The sequence below is a fragment of the Capricornis sumatraensis genome, chromosome 6 (genome assembly GCF_032405125.1).
Source record: "Capricornis sumatraensis isolate serow.1 chromosome 6, serow.2, whole genome shotgun sequence".
Classification (NCBI taxonomy): domain Eukaryota; kingdom Metazoa; phylum Chordata; class Mammalia; order Artiodactyla; family Bovidae; genus Capricornis; species Capricornis sumatraensis.
The window spans coordinates 38,414,804-38,440,000 of NC_091074.1; the positions used below are offsets into that span (position 1 = coordinate 38,414,804).

The 25,197-nt window shown below is 34.4% G+C and overlaps 1 protein-coding gene across 7 annotated transcripts in view; it reads left to right on the forward strand.

Annotated features, from left to right (window-relative positions):
- The window catches only part of NFIB (nuclear factor I B), a 484,350-nt gene that overhangs the window by 457,009 nt on the left and 2,144 nt on the right, over positions 1-25,197 (forward strand). For all 7 annotated transcript variants that reach the window (XM_068973907.1, XM_068973908.1, XM_068973912.1 and 4 more), the window contains 2 exons: positions 7,260-7,348; positions 20,782-25,197. The exon at positions 20,782-25,197 is cut by the window's right edge and continues 2,144 nt beyond it. In XM_068973907.1, the coding sequence (XP_068830008.1) occupies positions 7,260-7,348; positions 20,782-20,911 (219 nt within the window). In that variant the 3' untranslated portion in view covers positions 20,912-25,197. The remainder of the gene's footprint in view (positions 1-7,259; positions 7,349-20,781) is intronic.

Sequence of the window (25,197 nt, forward strand, 5' to 3'; positions counted from 1 at the left end):
GCTTTTAATATACATGACCCTTTAAGAATAAATATTGTCCCCAGGTACATTCTTCAGTTTATTGGCGACTGTTTTATAAAGATTTATCCTTTTAGGTTATGAAAAGTATTGATGTGCATTGTTGAGTGCTATTTTTTTCTTAGAAAAGAACTTTAATATAGCCTATATAAATTAGAGTTAACAATAAATTCAAAATTGTTGGATAATTTTGACTATCTTATAAATAATCTTTCCACACAATGACACTAAAGCAGAGCTTTCAGTGTAGTTATTTCTAACCTACAAGGACACTGGCTTCTTAAATTGAATGAAAATATTAAAATTAACCCTGTACTCCACTGGTAAGAGTAATATGTTCATTTTGGCAGATCTGAATACTAAAAGCATTTGCTTTTATAACCATTAAGTTGGTAAACATGCAGTTGTTATTAATAATTATACATCTCTGTGCTCCTTTTTATAATGATTATTACTGATCAATACTGGTTGCTAACTGCCTTGAAATAGTAGTTTCTTCTGACGTAGGAATTTTACTGCTATTATAAATTTGTTATCTCATTTGAATCTGAAAAACAAAATCACACAGTCATAAAGAATATTTCAAAAATATTTATTTAAACCGTTTGAGTATTTTCAATTAAAAACAGCCCTGAAGTTAGTTATAATCATTAGCTTGTGCCAGCTGATCAGAACTTTGAAATTTTCTTCTATTTCTTAACTCAATCTTGAGTGTTGTTCAAGGTCTGGAACCAGACTCTCTTTGGGATGATTGACTTATTTAATGCATTCACTATTGGCATGGGGGAAATCTTAAAATCAGAACTTGAAATTGGAACTTCATTTTTCTTTAACTTTTCTGTTGGAAGATGGTGTCATGGCTTGAAGAACTCATGGGTCTCTGGCAAACTGAACTCTTTAGTCTTTGCTGAAAAATATCTTTTTACCTTTTCAGAAGTGTCAGGGACCTCTTCTCTGGCTTAACTTCATAGAAGTTTAGTAAAATGTGGTGTTTCCTTTCTGCCTTATACTTCCTAAATACACTGTGCACATTCATTATGATAGGCAATGAAGAAACTACATTTCCCAAGTTTCATCTCCCTAGGAAAATGGTAACTATATAGCAGAGTGTTGGGTATTGCTTAGAAAATACAGAAATTATTGTATTATTGTATAAATCTAGTCTAACAATTTTAGTATAAACAGTGAGTATGAGACCACTTCCTTGAATTAGCACGGCTTTCTAATCTGATCAGCTTCATAATGAGCTTGCTATCTTGCAGGTCTTTTTTCTCCTGGAAAGTTTAGTAATGTAAAAGAATCAGTTAATTTGGTGGTCACTGTTATACTTGAGTATGAGGTCATTATAAAAGTTTAAATCCTTACTATCATACATCAATACAGCATATTTAAAAAACCCTTATTGCAGGTTAGAAATAAAAGTTTGTAGCTAAGAAGCTTCTTGTTTGGAAATAAAAGGTTGCTATTGGAACCAGCTACTAGAGTACAAAATAACCTTTGATATAGATTTGAGATGGAGCAAATGGAAGGTCACTTTTACCTCCCTGAAACAACAAAGTCAAGTGAGCTCTAGTGTATAAGATACAAGGCTTATTTTCATATCTCAAAATTATAATCGCCTGACTTATTAATATAATTAATAATAATGCTACTTATTATTAGAGCTTATTAATAATGCTACTTATTAATGAGTCAGTGGCCTAATCAGCTCAAGTCCTTGCATTACTTCTTAGTTGCATGGATTTTTTTGGTGCCCTGGCTTCTGCATGTTACATCTCTTGCATGGCTGTATGATGCTCTTATTTCAGTTTCAATCACTGGGCTAGTTTCTATCAAAATATTTTCAATACTTTTCTTGATCTAATTGTGAAACTAGAATTTGAAAGGACTTCTTGTTACGCTGAAAATTTCTGTTCTATCTAATGGCCTTTTTAAGACAATGCCTCTGTAGGATTTTTTTTATTTATCCAAGATATTCATTGAAATCTCTTTATAATATTTGTCCTGACAAATGGCATAGCCAAAGCTAGGTACATGAAAACCTCTGGCAAGGTAGTCTTTTATTAAAGGCAAGCAATTGAAAGGCCACAAGTGGACTATCAACAAACTTTTCAATAAAGTCAGGAAGCAGGCTATCAACACTTGGGCTGTTCTTATTGTGTCTGTTATCATAATTGACAGCTTGACGTAAAACCCTATCACATGACTTCTGGGTAGGTATGTAAATGGATAAGAGGTCACTTTTCACATATGCTAGCTGGAAAGGAAACACATTTAGAGGAAGTTTCACTCAAAATAATGACTATGCAAATGTTTAGCTTTTTGGCTAGTTCTTAAATTAAAAAAAAAAAAGAAAGAAACCTTCCAAAGTCTGCTTTATCATTCATTGATTCATTCACTTACTGGTTATGAAATGTTAATATCCAGATAAATTATTCTAGATAGCATAAAAATAAAATTATGTTTACTATAATTTTAAATTTCAATCAACACATTCATAAAGGGAAAATTGTCTTTTCTGATAATTTTAACTTTAGAACCTTTAAGTAGAATCAGGGGGAAAAGGGAAATTATAAAGAGTTAAAATTATACATATTTTAGCCTTAAATATTTTTGAGCTGTACATGAAAAACAGGGTAGGAAAAGAACAATGACAAGCAAACTGGTATGGTGGGTGAGAAAGGGATTAGGATTCAGGAGGTGTGGTTTTAGTGTTGACTTGGCAGGACATGTCTAGGCTTGGACAAGCCTTGAAACCTTCTGTCCTGTGTTCTTATCTTGGAAAGAGAAAATGAAGAGGTTAGACTATGGGATCTCCAAGTTCCCCTGAAACCTTAAATTTTACAGGTGAAAGTAGCCTCCATTTAAAAATAAAAAAACTTTTCATTTTATAGTTCTTACAATTTATTATCAGTAGTGTTTATTTAGCTCTTGAACTAGGCATACCCATTTAACTTAATTCTACCATGTTTTTAAATATTCAAGAAGCACAGGCTTCATAAAGTAATATTAGATGTGACTTTAAGGTACCAGGATGACCTGGAATATCTTTTTCATTTTTATGTGTCATTTATAAGTTCCACCTATATCACAGTTTTATCTTGACCATTTTGCTTGTTGACTAAGGCTATACCCTTTTCCTTCAGAGTCATTTTATCTACTCTCTGGGAGATAATTAATAAAATAAAAATCAATCTAAGAGTTAAGAAAGTATGGAAAGTATGAATCCTCAAGGATTAATATTTTTAAGCATCCCACCCCAAAAGCACCTCCACACACCAAAAATCTATTTCTTTTTCCGGGGCTATCCGGAAAAATGAAGAAACCTAAAAAAACATAAAATACACCTTTCAAGATTCTGCCTTGAGGGTCCGTGTAAGGTTGGAAAATAAAAAGCAAAAAGATAAATTTGCCTGTGTTGATTATTCTGTTTACAGTTTAATGGTTTACTGGTTCAACTGAGAGCTGTTGTCATCATACGGGACTGTTAGTACATGGGCCTATTTGCTGAGTCCAGCAAAGTAGAACGTTTTCTTACCTTCTTTCTTTTGTTCCCAAAGCTAATTGCGAGGCATTTACAAAAGCCCCTGTTAGTAACAATGGAGTGCCTTCATGTGAATAAACAGACTCTTATTCTGAAATCACAGGCAATGTTGATTCTACCTACATGAATATCTGAGTGCTCTTGTAGGCTAGGACAAGATCCAGATCTTAGGTGTTTCCCCTTAGGCGGAATTTTTTAAAGAGGCTAGATGGTCTCCATCCTTGTTTTTCTCAAACTCATTTGAGTTAGACTTAGAATAAGGTTCTCATTCCGGAGCCTTTAGGAAACTTCATCCTAAGAACATCTGCAGTGAAAACTTTACCTTGCCTTCTTTTCAAGTTGTTTGGACTTCTTCAGCCCCATCTCTTCAATCATAGCTTTTTTAAAGGAGAATGTTAACTTCTTTGCCTTACCTTCTGTTTTCTTTTGGAAATCTGGGCATAATTGTTTTAATATAAAAATTTCCTTAATTGTCTAAACAATTTAATTTCATGTTTGTGGGTACATATAAATTAAAGAATTTAAATTTTATCTGTGTATTTATGTAAGAATATGCATGCAATCAAGTCTGTCAAAGGGTCTATATTGTTACAAATGTAAGAGTTGCTACAAACATACAACTTCAACTAAATTTCTAAACTACTTTGCTCCTGCTGTTTTAAATTTGGTAACTATCGGGGGCAGGGGGTGGGGGGGAAGTATCCTCCTATTTTTTGAGGAAAAATTATTGGAAAAATCACTAGGGTATTATTGAAGCCTTGCAGAAAAAATTTACATTAATGAAAGGCATATATTTATGTACCACTTAAAATTAAATTTTTAAATTTAATTAAAAAGTAATTGATAGCTAAATTACATAACACCAGCTATCTCACAGGACAGAAATTGAGGATTCACCGCCCTAAATTCAAATAAGATTATTACCTACCATTTTAAACATTTAAAGCTTAATATAAAATTTTGGTTAGAAATTCTGAATCATACTAAACCAACAATATTTAACTTGTTCCAAAAATAAGCCTAAGTACACTTAATATTAACTTTTCATCACCTGAGAATCTGTTCAAACTTTGCTGAGTCAGAACTATCATATTCAAACAAGATTCTTAGAAACTGATTTTGTTAGAAATTAGTGTCATGGAAATTTTCAGTGAATATGCAGTTTCTATTTTAATTATTTTGCTCAATCATGAAGTTTATTAAGTACTAATTGAAGGATGCTTTATGCAAAAGGAAGTTAGTTAAAGAGAAAAATGAAGAGAAAGTTTCTTCATTAAGTTACCTGGCTTAAGTAGGTTATAACATATAAGCAGGTATAAATATTTCTCCTCAGAAATTTTTGGAAATGTTGATAATGCCAGCCCACAATCTAAATAGCTAAATAAATTTAAATTGTATTTTATATTTTCAGTAACTGAAGGGAAATCAACACTAATTAATATCCTACCCATTTCTTTGGCATTTAGGTTATTATTAAATATGTTCAGTAGTTGTTTTTTTGTTTATTTAAGCATAACTGTCTGTTTGGAAGAAGATATTTTGTTCTCATGTATCTTAAATATAATTGAAAATGAAGAGCTGTAGTGAGGTTTAATCCTTTTGAGACTACTGCTGGGAAAGAAACATCTAAGACTATGTTGATTTTAAGTGTTCAACAGGTGGCCAAAGATTGCCTACTGGACATTTTGTAGGAATAATAAACAGAAACAAGCAAAAAACTAGCAACATGAACATAAAAAAAAAAACTGATTTACATATGCATTCTTCCAAGGAGACGGTAGTGTTCCCAATTTTCTGAGAACAAGCCAACCAGTGAGAGATACTTAGGTTCACTTGGCTTTGTGAAGCTAGCTTCTCTTTTTGAAAAGTTTTCCAGTGTACTCTGAGAGGCTCATAGAAACTAACCTGAAATCAGTTATTAGCAGAATTATGTAATTCTAAATATAGCCCTCTGTTCTTCAGAATATCTAACTGACTCAAAATTAGGACTAGAGCAGAATCTATGAGTGGTCATTAAGATAATTGTTATACAAAGCCAAACACCTTCAACTGTTTTTAGATTGTTTCCCTAGTATTGCTTGAAAAGAACGCACTTTGAAGGAGGCAAGTGACTCTTAACTGAAAAATAATTTTTTTCAGATTGCCTAATTACATTGCATTTCTGATTAAATGCTCCATGTTGAGAACTTTTAAAACATCTTGTCATAAAATTTTGTTCTGTTTGATTTAAAATGAATGAAATATACATTTTCTCCTTCATGCAGGCATTAAGATCCATTTTAAGAATATTTTTCATTATAATTTAATTTCTTTACTGATTCATGGCTTATTTATGAAATGTATCCTAAGCAAATTTTACATATCTTTTAACTGTCTACATTAAGTGAACTATTTCAGCTTTTTAACGAATTAATTATGTGATTAATTAAAGTTCTTTAATGTATATAATTACTTTTACCTGAAGTCTCAGTATAATTAAAATGCATGTTTGGGGAATTTTAGATGGTATTTTTGAGCCTCAGAGAGCTGTAGAAACATAAGCAAAACCAAATATTCTCAAACTGCAGAATCACTATTATAGTATGTAGAAACTAGTCTTAAAGGGAAAGGTTCTTAATAGCCTTTTTTTTTTTTAGCCATACTGTTATCAGAAAGGATTAAAGTAACTTATCATAAGTTTAAAGGGACTTTGGCTCCAATCATCATCTTCTAGAAATTCTTACTGAAAAGCAGCACGCCAGGTTTAGTGGATTGCTGTGAATAAGTCCTCTTTTCAGTGCGAGATTCAGTTAATTTACAGCATAGCTATCTACAGATTAAAACCCATGATTTTCCAGTGTTTTTGTTCCCCCCAAAGCCAGATAAGTTTACTTTCTTAAGCATAAAAATAAGCAATATATCTTTTCAATAAATCTGCTAGCACTGTAGGGCAGCTGTTAACCAAACAGAGCTGGATAGGGTTACTGGAACAACCTCTGAAGGGCAGAACTGATGATTTGGAGAGCTGGGAAGAATTTGTTTCAGCTAGTATTCAGTGCATTCCTCACTCTATTCAAATGTGGTAAAGGATTTCCAATGCCATTACTCTGAGTTTAAAATAAAGTAGAAACTAAATAAAGTATCAACTCTTTATGGAAAAAAAATGCCAGTTTGAGTAAAATTAGTAAATATCTAAAATGGAACCCCTTGATGCTTCTAATCATAACTTAGGGGAAATGTTTATAAAGTGGGACCTTTCTCCTCTAAACTGCATGTCTTCTGTGTTTTGCAAACTGCATGCTTAAAGTTATTGATTATTTTACTCAGTGCAGATGATTTGGTATGTTATATATTTTTAAAAGCTTAAAAAATTTTTTCTAAGATATCTCTCTCTCTATTGAACATTAACGTTTGCTTTTATTTCAGCTCATTTTGTAATCTAATTAATGTCTAATTGTTATGTTCTAAGCACTTATTTCTCTTGTATGCTTTAATTAATAGAGAAGCATATTGCAATAGCTTTTTCTGAAATATATTCTAGGAATTTTGCTTTTCAGAGTGAGGTTTTCTTTGCTTTTTTTTTTTTTTTTTTTTTAAGTTGCCACTTGGGAAAATAAGGTTAATGCCATGTACAGTACTAGTTTGCATGTGTTCATTTAAATACTAAAAACTGTAGTACTGCTCGATCCATATCTGACTGCTAGGTTTCAATTGACAGCTGAGGATTTGTGACTGGACCATGAATCAAAACGGCAGGCATTTATACCCCAGTACCAGTGAGGATACATTGGGAATTACTTGGCAAAGGTAACATTTTAATTATTTCCAACCCTACACTTACACCTAAAAATTACATGAGCTACAGTGTTTGTTTCTAACTAGCTTTACAGAAAGTATATATTAAAATTTTAGTTGTTTTAGCTATACCATTCCTCTTTCCCTACCCTCTTCCTCCTTATTTCTTATTGAGATATAACTTCAAATTAATAGGAGACTAGAGCAAATAGTAATTAATGATTGGAATTTCTGAGTGCTGTCAGATGTTGTCAACAGTTTATAATATTGGTGAGGGTGGGGCGGGGAGGGGGAGGAGGTTATTTGGCACTTAGATTTAGGACCTGAAAATTGAAATCATAGTTTTAGGGAAGACTTTTCAGCTATCTGAGGGTAAAATATTGGCTTTTTCCCATTATAGATTTTTCTCATTTCAGCTCTTTTTCTTTACTGTTAACTTTAAGTCATTTTAGACTCATTTACTCCCTTCTCAAAGGAGGAAAGATAAAATAATGTTCAGATTAGTCAATTTAACTGTTTATTAGCAACACTCATGAATTGCAGTGTGTGTGTGGAGGGGTGGGGATTGTTGGAATCTACAGCTAGAGAAGGAATTTGGTTTAAAAAAATTTTTAACTTCTGTTTGTACCTTGATGTGAATCACTGAGAACTGATTTGGTTGGCTGAGATGATCACTCTAAAATTTCATTTTTGAAAGTAGTTTTGATAGTGTCTTGTTTTTGGTTTTAGAAAGTAGGTCATGCTAATTCAACTTCTTATGAATTATTTCAGTAAAGAACAAATTGTGTCAAATTGACAAATTAAATGATTAAAATTCATGATATAATCATATGTAATGAGATAAAAATTTATAGAAGACTGAGGTAACCCCATAAGGAGTTCAACAAAAGTAGAGGCAACGTAATTTTCCGTCTCCTCTCTGATTGTCATGTTCTCTTTACTGAGCATCCCTATGTTAAAAGTACATTCTCTAGTATTGGTTGTAAAAGCATCTTCATATGCTTGATAGGAAAAAAAGAGTAGAGTTTCAAAGAAAGAAATTAATAAAATTTCCACTTTTTACTCAGGTAAAAAATAAGAAAATTAGTTAGATTCTGTTTTAAAAGCTTGTTGACTTTTTAAATTCACTGTCTGAAATGAATGCCATATGACTTTTCCTCTTTTTAGAGACTACTATAACATCCACTTTAAAATGTATAAATTTTTACCTTTTTGATTTTTTTTTTCCATGAAGCTTATATTATTTGTCCATTTGGAAAAAAATACAATGTATACTTAGAAAGAAAAGATACACTCAGTGAAAGAAGATAAACTATTTATTTATTTAAATAGTCTTTGTTATTATTTTAAAAGTTGATTTGACTTGGTAACACAGTGTTTGGATATAATTTTATTTATCCTTACATTCCATGTTCTGTTGGTTGGCTAAATGGCCCATTTCTACATATAATCCTTACTGTATTTAGAAAAAATTTCAAGTTAGATGGCAAGTGCCTGTGTTTTTTAATGTGGATGTATCTGTGTGAGTTTCCAAATCTGTGGGTTACTGACTGACATTTACTTACCTAAAACTGGGTAGTATTGCTAAAGTACATTAAAGTGAAATGAGGGTATAAATTGCTGGAGACTTAAATGTAACTGCACCTAGTTCCTAGTAATGTTTCAACTCAAAAATTGATGTTCCCAAACAGAAAAGGTGAGTGGACAATGAATGATCGCAGAACACAGGGGCTCGGTGAATTAGTATGATGACTAAACTCATTTCTTAAGAGAGCTTTGTTCATCTTACACATCACCTTCCTGGTGACAAGTGGGTGTGGTCATCAGCTTCAGGTCATAATCACTCAGGAAAAAAATAAATTCGTTTAGGATTTTATTTTTTCTCTCCAAAATAATTTTTGGGGATTAGTAGATAATGATATGTAGAATGGCCTTAATGCTTCAAAAAGCTTGACAAAGGTAGTTGGTTTGTTTCTTCCCTTTTTATCATGATTCAGGGGGCACATAATTGATAATAGCAGGTGAAACGTTCATACATTCAACAGATACTTATTGAAACTCTGTGGTGGGCAGTCCCAGACACTGCATGACTGATACACACCCTCACCATTCTTAAAATAAAAGTATCCTACAGTTCAGAATAAATGAATTGAGAGGAGATAGCAGCTTGCTTTGCTTTGTTATACTTATCCAAAATAGACACAAGTAGAATCTGTATTTGATCATACAAATAGGCCATGTCTGTGGTACAACATATGCATCATTTATGCATGGTTTATAATATGTGTCTTGCAGTTATTTATGAAGCATAATAGTTTGTTTTTTTTTTCTGAAAAAAGATATTAAAAAAATCAGAAATGTCTGTAACGCTATTACTTTTAAAGTAGATAACAGACATCTAAAATCTTCCGGCCATTGCTACAACTTTCTAAGGATCTGAATAAATTAAATCATTTGCCTCTGTCCTCGTGGAATAAAGAAAAGATCAGGTTATTTTGTTGTGGACCCCTGGAGACTTTGCAGTAGCAGAGAACAAGGCAAAGAAAGTGTTTGGTTTTACTTTGATTGCTGTTTGCTGCCATTACCTTCTTGGTATAATCACTGTCCATGGTCACCTTCTTTTCTGCTTTGTGCCCATCGTTCTGTAGAGGTGTTTCCATGTCAAAGGCAGTTTCTTCTTCGGGACTGAAAATGGCAGTGCCCAGGGAGCTATTTGAGCATAAATCAAAGCTGGAAGATTTCCTCCATCCTCCTCTCTCTCCATGCATCCCCCAATCCCAGTATATAAACATTCCTTTCAAAACTGAAGCTGACTCCTTTGGAAAGTTTTCACAGACTTATTAAGTTGCAACCCTGAAGGTGTTTTGTTGTTTTGACCTTAGAATTTTGAGAGCTGAGAGTGTGTGTATGTGTGTGTGTGTGTGTGTGTGTGTGTGTTGCTTGCATCTTGAAAATGTGATTTTTTTTTTTCCCCTAACTCAAAGGTCAGGTACTGCAGTTAACCCAGAGTTAAATCCCTTGGCAGAGTGCTCACTTCTGCGTGAGTCCGGAGGGGCTCAGCTCTTAGCAGGGTAATAGGTGATGAGTTGCTTATGCTGTTCATGAGAGTACTGTTGTGTCTGTGCTTTGTCCTCTGATGTGGACAAATTACACTGTTATATCTGTGAGTTATGTGGGTATAAACAAATACAGCAGTTAACTCCCTAACTGGCTTGCTTTCTTGAAGCTATAGCCAGAACATAGCTTGTACTATCAAATATGAAAGAGCAATATATTTGAATGAACAAGAAAGCAACAGGACAATCCAAGAATAATATAAACAGAAGTTATTTTAAAACATTGGAGGGAGTACTTTATACAAAAGAGAAACTGGATTTATTGTTTCAGTCCCTCTTTTCCCCCTTCACCTCTTTCAAGAAAAGGCAAAGCCACAAGTGAGTGGCTGTATGTGTCTGATGGCTTCTATAAACATAGCAGCAGCCTTCAGATGGCTAAAATAAACATGTGCGTGTTACTGAAGGATATGTTTACACAAACCATTTGCTCAGCCTCTGAAATAATGAATAAATGAAGATTTTACTGAAATAATTGGAGGGATTTTTGTGTTTCTGCTGATGCCATAATTGAATGGCACCGAAGAGACTTTTATCAGCTATTTTCCATGTTACACGTGTTAGCAGTTCCTTTCTATGAGTTGAATACTTCATTCTGTAGTGACTTTACACATGTTTTTGTAAGAAATTGTCGTTTATTACTGCAATTCTAGAGAGTTGCTTGATTTCCCAGGAGAAATTTAGCAGCCAGTAAAGATTATTTGGATCTGATTGGTCAGGAGAAGGAGGGCAAAAAGGAAGGAATAATAGCATTCATTTCATACATTTACGTCTATTTGCAAAACCCTCTCCTCAAACTTGTCCCATTTTCATTGCTTCATCCTTTAAACTTTTCTTTGTAAAATATGTCCTCAATGACCTAAGAATGAATATTTAAACAAAATAATTTTCACTATTGTGTTGCAAATTATGTTTGTATGTAAAATATACATATGCATATAATGTGTGTGCATAAATGGTGTGCATGTACATGCACGTGTACTCATGGGTATGTGTGTGCATGTATGTGTGTATACATGTGTCATGTACAAACATATGACATGTGTATGATGCGGGTGATGTGTGTACTGGCTTTAACACCAAAAACATTTTGGTGTATTGGGATATAGCTGATTAACAATGTTGTGAACAGTTTCAGGTCAGCAGTGAAGGGACTTAATGATACATATACATGTATCCATTCTCCCATAAACCCCTGTACTGGCTTTAGGTAATGTTAAGAGTTAACTTGTATTTCTACATTAGATGTAGACCATCCCTACAAATTCACCAGCTTAGCATTTCCTGCTTTCAGTTTGTTATCTTGACACATAACTACAGTACAACAGCTGGGTTGTTCCTGGAGTTCCTGGGGGGAGCTTTATTCTCAGAGTGCTGAATTTCCTTTTCAGCTGTCAGCTCTAACGTGTATTCAAAATGTTCAACTTTTTACACACCATTCTGGGTCCCTAGCACCACTCTGGGACTATGATAGAAATGCTGATAAGGAGGTGGCTGAATGGGAGAATCCGGTTCAAGGAGGGGAATTTGCAAAAGCCAAAATTGCACATGACCATTGTTTGGGAACTAGACCTGCTAACTAGTGTTGCTCTTTGTATTTGGATATTCTATTTAAAAGAATTACTACTCTCTTTTCATGAAAATTATTTGCACCTGTTAGGAACCCAAAAATTAAAATGTGAGCATTCTTAAAAATAATCTTGATCTGGTGTTTATACACACGCAGTTATCTGTAATCTGGCTGTTGAAAAATACATTGGGGATTTGTTGCCGTTTTGCCTAACTTTCTCCATTTGTAAAGAAAGATTTGCACAACACAACGTTTCCTTTTTATCTAGGAAACTCTTCAGAAGACTTCCTAAGAAATTAATTGTATTCCAGCCAGACTTGCATGCTGCCATCCCACAGGAAATGGGTCAGCAATCCATTAAGATGCCATTAGATAATCTAATTTGGAACTTAATCTCTAAATTAACCATGCTCCATACTTGAAGCATACTTGAGAGAAAGAAAAAAAGTTTACGTTTGAATCGATAGGGGAGCCGAAGCGTGAAGAAGGCTGTTTGTTTTTTCTGTAGCTGTGGTCACGTCTCAAGCCGTCTGGTAACCAGGAGAAACCAGACATGATGTAATTCCAGATTGAACTTGAACTTCAGGGACTTAGGATAGGGGAACAATGGACCGTAGGAATCAATAATGTCCATTTTCCACATGATTATGTTTGGAGCTTTACGTTAACCTTCATGGGAGAAGCAGCAGGATCTGCAGTGTGACTGAAATGGGATGACCACAGACAAGATGTCAGAGGAAAGAAAACAACTTTTTCCACGATATTTTCTGAGCAGCACTGCAGATTCCAGCAGGATTAGAAAAGTTCCCGCTCTGCAGTAAACGAGTGGCCTGTTCAGAGCACTCTTTGTTCGCTTAGGTAGGACAAACTTAATCTTACGTTTCCTGTCAGATGATTTTTGGCTGCACTAGGGGAGAGGGAGGAGCATGATGCAGAAAATTCCCAAATGTCAACCTTGCTGATTAACCCTTTGTGATGAAAGAAGTACATTAAACACCTACTTTATTTGAAGATGTTTAATGGAAAGTGCCATATTTACATATATACTAATTTCCCAAGAAATTTAGCTCTGTTACTGGCCAACGCACCCTTTAATAATTTCCTTTTTCCATTCTCATGTTTGCTAGTGTTATTAGGAAGTATACAGTGTGTTTTTAGTCATATTTACTTAGATGACAAAGTATATGAATTGAGTAAACAGGGTAATAAATGTAATAAGAAACTACAAAAGGAGAAAAAGGCAAAAATTTAAGATGTTGAAGAAGACAAATTTTGAATATTTAGAAATTGTAGAAATTTACAGTTATTCTCTCCTTTGTTAATTTTTGTTTTAGGACAGAAGGTTTTTTGTGCATGTGAACAGAGTAGCAGGCATAACATAAAAACATGTTCAATTCCTTAATCGTCTGTGATTTTATGCTTCAGAATTCTGATACCAAAAAAAAAACCAATTCTGTCTTTTAGAGGTGAAATGGTGCAAATAACAACTGATTTTTGCTTTTAAAGGAAAATTATCTGGGAAAGATCACATTTTGCTTTTGTGTAAAACTTACATTTCTGTTTAATTTAGTATGCCTAGGGTGATTTTCTCTAGTGAAAGACACTATTTGGAGGCACTATTTTTGTAGAGAATTTTGTCTGCTGTTGAAGACTCACATATGCTAATAAGGGGGCTGTAGCACTTGTAACAATAGCCCTGAAAAGGAGCCGGGGACAGAGAGGAATACAGACTAGAGAAGGAGGAGGGAAATCCACACACAGGATTCTCTATGGGAGGAGATCAAATCACTACTTTGATCCTGATAATTCTATATTTTTAATTGGCTAAAACCTCCCACAGCTACATAAATTGTTACATACATATGAGTCTGTATACTGTAATTTATTTACAATAATGATTCTCTACCATTTTCAGTTCTAAAACACAAAAAGTATCTAACATAGTTTTGTTTTTTAAATTTGGCCAGTTTAGGGGAAGAGTGTTTTTCTTCCTTATGGCTAAACGTTTTAAGGAAATAAGTTTTTATTACTCTCAAGTATATTGATTACCTTGTTGAAAGGTCTAGGATTTTGTAAGAGCTGTTTGCTAACGGTACAGACATTAGAATGAGCACGTTAGACCTTTAACTGCAGTGGCTGCATATATAAGGACTCTTCTTGCCCTGTGCTGTTGATTAAATAACATATTTCACTGGCATATACCATTATTTCACTTAGAAAATGCTAGTACTCACACATGGTAAATTTAACATGCCATCCAGCATGCCGTGATAACAAAACACATCTGAAACAACTGAATATAAATTAATGAGCTTTGATGGCCTACCGATTTGATATGTTATTTTCAAAATCGTTGGTCCCCAAAGAGGAGCAATAAAGCAAGCTATTTACCTACTTAGTTAAGAAACAAATACATTTCTCTTTCATTACTATGAAGTGCTATTGCTTGCAGTTAGAATAATTCCATGAGCCACCTGCAGTTTATGATATTTGGTGTTTCCCAGAGAGCCCACAAGAGTACTTTGCAGTTCAGGTAAGAGCCAGCCAGGGAGCTTTCCAAAACAGATTATTACAAATAGTAACAATCATTAGAAATCATCTTGCATGCAAATAGGATCATTCCAATGGTAATAATGATCCTTAAAAAATGGGGAAATAAATCGAAGAAACCCAAGACCTGTGTAAAGCACTTTGTATATTTCACTTCTGGTTTTAGCTGCATCCGAAGTGGAATGCAAGCAAGCAATTTATAGACATGCAGCAACATCTGTATATACATCAAAAAATGCAACTATTGTCCTCAGATGAAAAGAATCTTGAATTAGATAAATAAAATACACTTTTTTTGTGTTGAAAAGTTATACTTTTTAGGGAATTCCATTGTGCCTAAATGATATGGACCTTAATTCATAGAAACCCCTTGTATAATTCAGGGAAATTATGAATTCTTGCTTAGTAATATAAATAATATGTCTCACAAAAGAGGGAGATGAGGTGAAGTATAATGGTTAAGAATGTAGGCTTTAGAACCACACTGCTAGATTTCAAATTCTGGCTTCTACAGCCTAACAGCAGGAGTTGGGCAAGACACAATTTTCCAGCTTCAGTTTCCTCATCTGTAAAATTAGAAGAATAATCATACTTTTCTTATAGATGTATAATGAGATTTGAAAACTTTAAATTAGCTCTAGCACATAGATCAGTGCCTGGCAAATAGGACACACTCTGTAAATGGTAGTAACTGGTATATTTAATAAATACTGCTTTCTTTGCTCTAATACATTAATGAATTATTAGATATATTATTTTTATGTAATAATTTAATAATTTGTAAATATTTGGGTACTTAAATACCACTCCTATATTCTTTCCTCTGGCCTAAGTGGGCATTTTTTTCACAAGACATAGTCTGTAGCGTTTGTATTATATGGGCTGCCAGTCCAAATGTACACATCCAGGACAGCATGGTTTTGACTTGATACTTAATTATACTGCTCTTGATTGGTTTTTCCAGCAGATTTTAGCTGTTGATAGGAAAAGTGTTTATTGTGCATTTGGGGAGAGATACTAATACTTGTGTGTTGATGTTATGGAAACAAAATTAGGAACAGTTAGCCAAGGAAATAATAAACTTTCCGTCTTGGGGGTATTTGAAACAGGAACGGTGGAACTAAGGGCAAATCTTGCTTTTAAATGAAAGTATTTATTTTACTTATTATCTCATGCTTTCTGGGCCATTGCTTATTTTTATTGCTATCTATAAGTAATGTGGCTACTGGTACAGTTTAGGTATGTGTGAGTATATACAGTTCTCGGTGCTTCATTCCTGTAATATATTTTTTAAGCTTCTTGAAAGAGTACAGTCTCTAAAGCAGATGTGGTAGTCTTAAGATTAAATCAGTATGCAAAATCTGAATGGGCGATATGATTAGTCCCCTCAAAATATTAGAACACTGGATACTTTGACATTTTATAACGTGTTTAACACGTGGGTTGCCTAGCGCATTAGCAGATGCGCGTTGAAATTTGCCATTCTTCAATTTGAATAATTGAAGGAAGCCTATGTCTTTGGTTTTTTACTCAACTTATGATTCCATATATGGTTTTTTTTGTGCCCCGTGGTTCTTGGGTTGTTACCAAGTTAAAAGCTAAGAACCTCATCCTTTTTGGCCTAGAATACACAGTCACAGAATGCATAACTTTTAAAAAGCACAACCATCGACTTTTGACTCGCCCAAAGGAGTTTTCTCACTTTCATTCTTTGTCTCTTTACTCCTTCTGGATGCAAAGACTAGTTTTATCCAGTTTGTCCTCGATTTTAAATATATAAAAAGTGTATCATTTTTAAGAAGTGGGTATCTTCTTCCTCCCTAATCCTCACCATAAGGTCCCTCTAATAGAACTTGAACTGGATTTGTTTTCAAAGGAGATAGATAGATATATCAAATTTCAGAGCTGTTTGATCACCTAGACCAACCAACCGCATGTTCTGTGCACAAGTCTGCTGCAATACTAGCCAGGTTATGATCCAGCAGTGTGGGGCATGGGAAATTCATTGTCTCTTGAAGCGAATACGTTTTGCCTTTAGAAAACTGTGTTCAAAAGTTCTTTTAAATGTTTGGTTAATGTCTAACTTCCCAGGGAAGCAATGTAATAGTTAAACGGCCATGGGAATCAGATAGAACTAATTCACATCTGAGATGTTGCTGGGTAACTTTGGGTGAGTTTAAGCCTCAACTTTCTCATCTGTGAAAAGGGGATAATGATGGCAATGTCGATAATTCTCTGAGAAGATTAAGTGACATAGGATGTGTGAAACACCCAAGATGATATCTTATTTATAGAAGGCCATCAGCGTGATTATCTTCTGAAGGTTTCTCCCTGTATGCTAATTCTGTCTACTGGAACCACATGGAAGATATCTATATTTCTTTTCAACTCAACTATCATGTCTTGCCTGTCTCCCTCTACCTGTTTTCAAATGACATAATTTGGTGTATTTTTTCACCAAAGTAATGCCATACAGTTTGTTTCTCTTGAAGAGTGATACAGGGAAGAAACACAATGCTTCCGAGAGAGTCTGATCAGAATAAAATGAAGCCATACCATCACCCACCATTAATGTAATTTGTTTGTTTGCTTCTTCCCTCCGGGGAACAACCACATCATATATTTGACCAGAATCATATGAAAATATTATCCGTGAGGTCAGATGTATTGAATTTTTTAATAGAATTTTTATTTAACTTTTATTCGTTTTTAACGAAATATCTCAATGCACACTGAAAGCATAGATAGAGTAGGAGTCACTAGCATGAATTCTGCTGTGTGTTGTGGTATTGTCGAAATCTTTGGGGTTTTTTTCTTGGTGCCTGCTTTTTCCACGAAGTGCTTGTATTCTTCTTTTTTTTTCTTTTACTAATATGGCAGGTATATATATTTTTTAAAGATGTGCTTTTAGTCATGCTCATCTTCTGTTTGCCTTTTAAAAAAAAGGTGATTTGGCAATGGAAAATTTAAAGTCCAAGTATGTGTGTGCTTGAAGATATACTGCTGAAAACCTTAATTTGACTTTGAATATTTTGAAATCTTTCAGCTGTATTCTTATCTCTTAATAGAGACACAGATTATTGGATTGAAAATTAAAGTCCATATAATTTTCATTCTATTAGGAATTAAAATCTGAAAGCATTTTACATATAACTAGTTGGTATATGTACATAAATATGAAAGTGTGTTTATTTTATCCATTCTGGTGATTATTGGCATTAACTTATGTAGAGAGACTTGATATTTAAAAAGCACTGTTACCTTTTTACCCAAAAAACTGTACAATTTGAGGCATTGTTTTTTGAAATTAAATGATCTAGGTTATTTTGTTTGATTAAACATTTTTCTTTATTATAATCTTTGAGTTAGTTTTACCAGATTTTTTTCAACGGTACTACCAAAAATTTCTAAAAATATCTGTGCTTATAATTCTGAGTTTAACCTCCAAATTGGCAATAAGAGGCTTATAAACTCATATATGGGGTCTGCACAGTGTTAATGTCTGAGATTTATTTCTCCCCAAAGACTCATAAACAGTATTGACAAATATATCACACACTGCAATTTTGACATGGTCATAATGTAGGATGGGCGGTTCGAAAGGTTTAAATAAACATCTAAATTGAATTTGTTAGATATTGTGCAGCAAGAGTCCTTTTAGTCACTAGCATCTATTTATTTTTATTGAGGATTTTCCAAAGGTAACAATACATGTCTTTTCTAAAGAACTGAGTAAGAAAGCTATTGCAAATTAAACCCTGAATTTCTATCTTTTCCACCATTAATTGGTAAACTTCTCCATTTAAGAGCCACATCTATTTTCAAGCATTAAAATACACTTTATTTTCCTACAGTATGTAGTTTCTAAATGATTTCCTAGAGCCCATTTAATTTGGGACTCGTTAATTTTGCAAAGTGATTCACTTGTTGTTGACATTGTCTTTTACTGTCAAGGATTGTCCATTTGAGCTAGTCTGTTTGTTTTTCATACATGCTTCCTGCTTTAGGTTATAAAATAAGGAGGTCCATTTTCGTCATTTATTTGTTAAGAAATGATTAGCATCAGCTATGGCCAGTAAAGAGGATTGATAAGGTCATTTTCTTTACAGATCTTACCTTTCAGTCAGTAAGGTAATCATAGGTACAGAAAATTATGGTATGAGGTAGTGCTATTGTAGTACTATATAACTAAGTACAGTAGAAGGGCAGTAGAGGGAAAATATTTAATAATGTGTCATGTAACACTCTTCCCAATCAGCGATGCAAAGTGCAGAAGTACTTGTTGAAGATGTGTGTGGGAAGAAAGAAATATGTGAAAATAATTAAGTCTCTTAGAAAAAGTTTCAATAACAACTTTTTATTCTGTAGAATTACGATTTTTCATCTGATGATGACATATCTTTTTAGTGTCAGTTTTTGGTTTCAAGTATTATTTGGTTACTCCTGCATAGTTAATTTGTGTTAATATGGAACATCTCTCATTTTAAGTCCAGAGATGCCAGTTTTCTTATCATAGAGGGCCAAATTGCAGTGTATTCATGAAACTATGTGATTATGAGCAACACTTTTAGAAAAAAAATAGTTGGGTGTGATTTGGAATATTTAATTGACTTTCTTGTTTATCCAAAAATTATTGAGCACCTGTAATGTACTAAGTACTGGATTAGATGGAGAACAAAAAGAGAATGGACTTCGTTTTTATGGAGCTCATAGTCTAATCACAAAATCCTTTGAGCATAAGAGGTTACTGTAAGGTTTTTCCTATTAAAATATTAACTCAGAAGTATGTACCTAGACATGTAGTAATAACCCTAATTATTTCTTTAAAAGTATCATGAAATTAAAAAAAGGTACATACCAAGTTATTTTGTTTTAATCGAAGCTTTTTCTTTGTGGGGGTGGGTAGGGAGGGAAATTGTTTCTTCAAGTTAATATTCCATAAAGTTTTTGTACCTTTGGAATTCAAATATGAAAAAAAATGAGAATGTCTAGCTTGATAGCTACAGTAGTAGAATCCATCTCACTTCTTGGTTCCAAAAATAAAGAAAAGAATGTAAATTAAATTTAGAGGATCAGTTAAATTTAAAACACTGAAGTTGAGTTTCCATGCCAGCCCATGACAAAACTGGGTATGGAATTGTCAGTTGGGTGTTTTCTTGGTTCCTGATTATTTGTGCAGCTGTTACTTAACTGACATTCATTCCAAGTTGAATATTGAAACTAACAATGCATCTGGTTAGGTATACTCAAAATGTATGGTATGGGATTGTCCATGATATGTAGGTCTTGTGTTATTTTCCTCTGTGTGATACTCGTTTAGTGAGGGATTATGCCAGTAGCAAACTCTGGGAATTGGTGATGGACAGGGAAGCCTAGTGTACTGCAGACATGGGGTTGCAAAGAGTCAGACACGACTGAGCAACTGAACTGAACTGAACTAATGCCAGTAGCAATTAGACAACTGTTTTTCAAAATTTTTTGTTTTAAATAGCCCCAAATACAGCATAGGTGAAATTAGAGTCAGTTGGAGACGGGCAAGACTCTCCTCTGCTTACTCCCTGTAGAGCTCCGCCCACACCCCTCTCCCAACTCCCAAACTCAGAGCAGCTGGGATGTGGAAACATGACTGACAGGGAGGAAAAGGTTTCTGGTGTCAGCTTCAAATTAAGTATTATGCACTGGCCTTCCTGGAAAATATACTTTCTCTTATTGTGAGGGAAAAGGAATCATTTCATTATGGCTTTCAATTTTGTTCAACCAATAGGCAGGTAAAAAAAACTGAAATACATCACAACTGTTGTGAGTTAAAACAAGATCAGAATATAACTTGCAAAATATATCGATACTGTTGTAGATTTGCTCTTTTCTTCTTGACAGAAAATCATACCATATTTACATCAAAACGGACCAAATATTTTAGGAAGAATATCCTCTCTCAGTCAATTAGCGCTTACCTGTGGATGAGTCTTACTTGAGATATTTTCTGCCTCACAATAGTCTTACCATCTGTAAAAGAAATAGACCATGTAGTTTATATATGCATAATATGTATAATTTATAAGCACATGTATCTCATATTAGACTCTTAATTTGGAAAAGTCATAGTAGTAATTTGATGCCTATGGAATTTATGTCTCTAATATTGTTATAGATTTTAACGTATTTTTTTTCTTTTTCTCTTCCCTCCTCTCCTGCCCCCTTCCTGCCGACAGTCCTGGTACCTGGGCTAGCTTGGTTCCTTTCCAAGTATCAAATAGGACACCCATCCTACCGGCAAATGTCCAAAATTACGGTTTGAACATAATCGGAGAACCTTTCCTTCAAGCAGAAACAAGCAACTGAGGGGAAAAAATGAAATACAACACTAGTTTAAGAATTTTTTTTAGAAAAAAGAAAAGAGGAAGACTGGACAAAACAAACAAAACAAAAAGGGAGAAAGGAAGGAAACTGAAGAAAGAAGATAATAGACCAGCAATCGCAGCACTTACAATCACTAATTCCCTTAAGGTTGAAACTGTAATGACATAAAAAGGGTCGATGATATTTCACTGATGGTAGTTCGCAGCCCCTGCAAAGTAGCCTTTGTTACATGAAGTCCGCTGGGAAATAGATGTTCTGTCTCTATGACAATATATTTTAACTGACTTTCTAGATGCCTTAATATTTGCATGATAAGCTAGTTTTATTGGTTTAGTATCTTGTTGTTTACGCATGGAATCACTATTCCTGGTTATCTCACCAACGAAGGCTAGGAGGCGGCATCAGAGGTGCTGGGCGTGACAGAGCCATGAGCCAGCCATTTTATAAGCACTCTGATTTCTAAAAGTTAAAAGAAATATATATGAAATCTCTGTAGCCTTTAGTTATCAGTACAGATTTATTAAATTTTGGCCCTTAACCCAGCCTTTTCCAGTGTGTAACCCAGTTTGAAATCTTAAAAAAAAAAAAGAAAAAAAGAGGAAAAAAAAGAAAAAAAAGGAAAAAAAGAAAAAAGAAAAAAAAAACAGTTTGAACACAAAAGGCTCTATGGAAGAAATGCCTCTTTGTAGGTGAAGTGTTATCTCTGCATGCAACAGTAAAAATTAATATAATATTTTCCCCACAAAAGAAACACTTAACAGAGGCAAGTGCAATTTATAAATTTATATCTAAAGGGGAATCATGATTATAAGTCCTTCAGCCCTTGGACTCTAAATTGAGGGGATTAAAAAGAATTTAAGAGAATTTTGAACGAATTTATTTTCCCCTCAGTTTTTGAGGGCAGTAAAAAGGCATTAAATCAAGACAAATCATGTGCTTGAGGAAAAAAAAAATTAATGAAAACACAGCACTTATGTTGGTTTAGCTGCAGCCTCCTTGGAGGTAGAATTTATTTATTTAAAATTACTGGTTGCATCAAGAACCCATAGGGTGTACAAAAGGTTCTATAAAATCTGCATTCTAGAGACAAAGAGGCAGGCAAATCCATGTCACAAGGGTAAAGCTTACAGTTTACAAACTGGGAATGCCAGGGTGTAGGATGTAAAAACGCACTCTTGAGAAAACAGATGTAATCAGGGTGCTGAATACTTGCATGGTGCTTTCAGACATTAGCCTTGTTCAACAAACTTCTTGTATTGACAGATCTGTAGTGTGCATGGGCAGACACATTTTTGCCTCTATGTCTCTTAAAATTTTAATTAAAAATACTCTTTCCAGTAATCCTAATTTGCACGAAGATATAATGTCCACATTACGTGCCTTGCCTTGAAATCTAAAAAAACAAAAAACAAAAAAAAAAAACTACAAAAAAACACAAAAAAGTGACATCACTACACTTGTTTTGCTGCATTTATTATCATTTTAAATCTTTACCATTTTTATGACAAAATATTTTGTACTCCAGACGAAGAAAAATGTGTGACATCATGGATTTTTTAGACAGTTATACCTTTATCTCACATTTATAAAGCATATCATGGCTGTGTATAGTTGCCGCTTAAAAATTGTAATCGACCAGCAATATTTTCAGTATTTTGGTGTTTTTTCTATTAACCTTTCATGTTTTTCATCTTCCAATTAATATTTGGGGGGGAGGGGTTTCAAATTTATACGAATTATGCAATACCAAGTTTTGCCTATGTAGGTAGTGCTTTTAGCTGTATTGGTTATTATAGGTAAGTACACAGATTTAAAAAAAAAATAATGTATGCTTTTTTTGTTTGTTTGTTTGTTTTAATTGACCAAAGTGGGTACTGCTATTTTTGCAGTGTGATGAGGTCCTTTTGTGTACTGAGAGATGGACAGGGGATTTTTTTTAATATACATATATATATATTCTGGGGTGGGTGGGAGGATTTTTAACACTTTACAGTGTAGCTGTGAAGCAGTGCACCCTGAGATGGGCCTGGGCTGCAAAGCGACTGTTCTGCCTACTGTGACAAACTTCAACTTACACACAGGTTTCCCCCTCTCGAACTCCCCACCTGGGGTGCAAGCTGAACTCATTTCTGGTTTTCATAACAACAAACAGGAGTAAAAACAAGTGAACACAACCAGTTCTCCTGGAGGCAGACTTGGCTTAAAACAAATGGTCTTATCTTTCTGTTGTTGTTGGGGGTGGTCGTTTTCCTTGAAAGTTTCGGATCCACAGTGGAAAATGAGCCTGTCTCATATTTGGCAAAGATAGTTGTTGAAAAGTGCATCGAGCAGATGTTTCAACTTTGGGGGTTTAACACCTCAGTCTACTTTCTCCTCTAAAATCTGCCATCCTGCTGGAGGGGGCGCTCTCATATCCTTTCCCCACCACTTCTGTTCACCATTTCTTCATTTTGTGAACGGTAGTCTGTGATTTACCTGTGTCTCACTACTTCAAGTGGATGGTAGTGCGCTTGGAAAAAAAGATATATTATTTAAATATCCAGAAGATTGAACAGAGGGTTGCTATTATTAAATGTATTTGGACTTCTAACTTTGATTAAAATCAAAGTTCAATTTTTAAAGAACAACAAAAAATAAATAAATCTTGTTAAGTTTTCATTTTACCTGCCCTTTTAAACTGAGAACCCAAGCAGAAGGGAAATAGAGAATTTTAAGAAATGAATTTTCCTGTGGATGAATTAAGCCCATTAGAGGCTGATGGGATTTTTTTTTTAAAGAGATGGTACCTCAAATATATATTGGATTTAATTTCCCTGGAGGGCTAGAGGGTGAACGGAGGCTGGTTCTACTTTACTTCTTCCCACTGCCCCCCAGTTCCATTGAGGGAATTCATTACTAGAAGGAAACTCTTTTAGAATTAGTGACGCATGGTGGGCTGCCGTGAGGAGCCCCCTGACCCCCTTCCCCCAGGCCATGGCCTAATAAAATAAACTGTCTATTGTTCTCACAGCATATCATTTAATGACGAAATCTTTAGAACAATGCTTACGGGCCTGAGAATTGTATTTGATTAGCCCATTCAGTTTGATAGCCCCAATGCTGAAAAGCACAGCAGGATCATTGCAGTGCAAGTTCAAAAGTAAGTTCAGTCATTTTTGTGATGACTTGCCCTGGTAGAAAACAGATCATCTTAGCCAAGCTCTTCAGGTCTCTTCAACCTAATAGGTGAACAAATCCACCTCACAGGACACACAGTATTTTTTTAAGAGCAGACTTGCTCTCTTTTTTACAATTTTTGCCAGTGAATGAGCAGCCCTAGCTGCATAAGTTACACACTGTGGGTATTCCTGCCTGCCTCTTGAATACAAAAGCCTAGTTCAAGTGTTGCTTTTTTTAAAATCATTTTTTTTTTCTCCCTTCCCTTTGAGATAAAACTCTTTAAAAAGATCCTACTCTCTATATAATCTCAAATCCATTTTGGCCTCCTTCTCTTTTTACCAGGAAGTATCTTGTGACTAAGGGCCCCCCTCTTGCAGGTCTTGCACGCCCCTCCCCTCCCCAGAACTGCAGAGCTACAGGATGGTGAAGGTCACCCAAGGGCATCAGTAGGGGGTGGCGTCTCCAGCCCCTGGCTCCATGGCACTGTTCGACTTTCCTTGCGTTGCTTTTCAGCCCACCCCTCACAGTGCCTCTGAAGTGTTTCCTCTGGAGTAACGTGAGCGTTTGAGGGCTTGTCTAAGGAGAAGAAAAGAATAAGGCAGTGAAGGAGACTGTACATAAAGACATGGCAAAAATCGTAATTATAGCAATATAGTTATGGGGTAATGTTCGGGTGGGCAGCTCCATTTAAAAAAAAATATGTGAATGAATCTGTGAAGCTGCGAGTAGCAAGAAGAGCGAAAGGTCTTCTTCACAAACCGCCTACCTTGTAGACAGTAATTTGTACACTGTATAGTTTTGTTAAGAATTTTTTTTTAAATTAAAATTCCCATGTTTGTAAAGCTAACTTTTTAACAATTATAATGGAACTATATGTTGTTTCCATTTTTAAAGTAAACAAGAATATTCCTTGTTTGGAGACTGGACTTGAGTTAAAACTCTCCAGGCTCTTAAGTTATGTATTAAAAAAGAAAAAAAATCTGTCCATGTTAGGAGTTATTTCACAGATTCCTGTGCTTGAAAAGCATAGGATACTAATCCTTTAAAAAGTGTAAATGGAGAAAAGTTATATTTTATGAAGGTTATTTTGTTGTATTTAGTATTGGAAA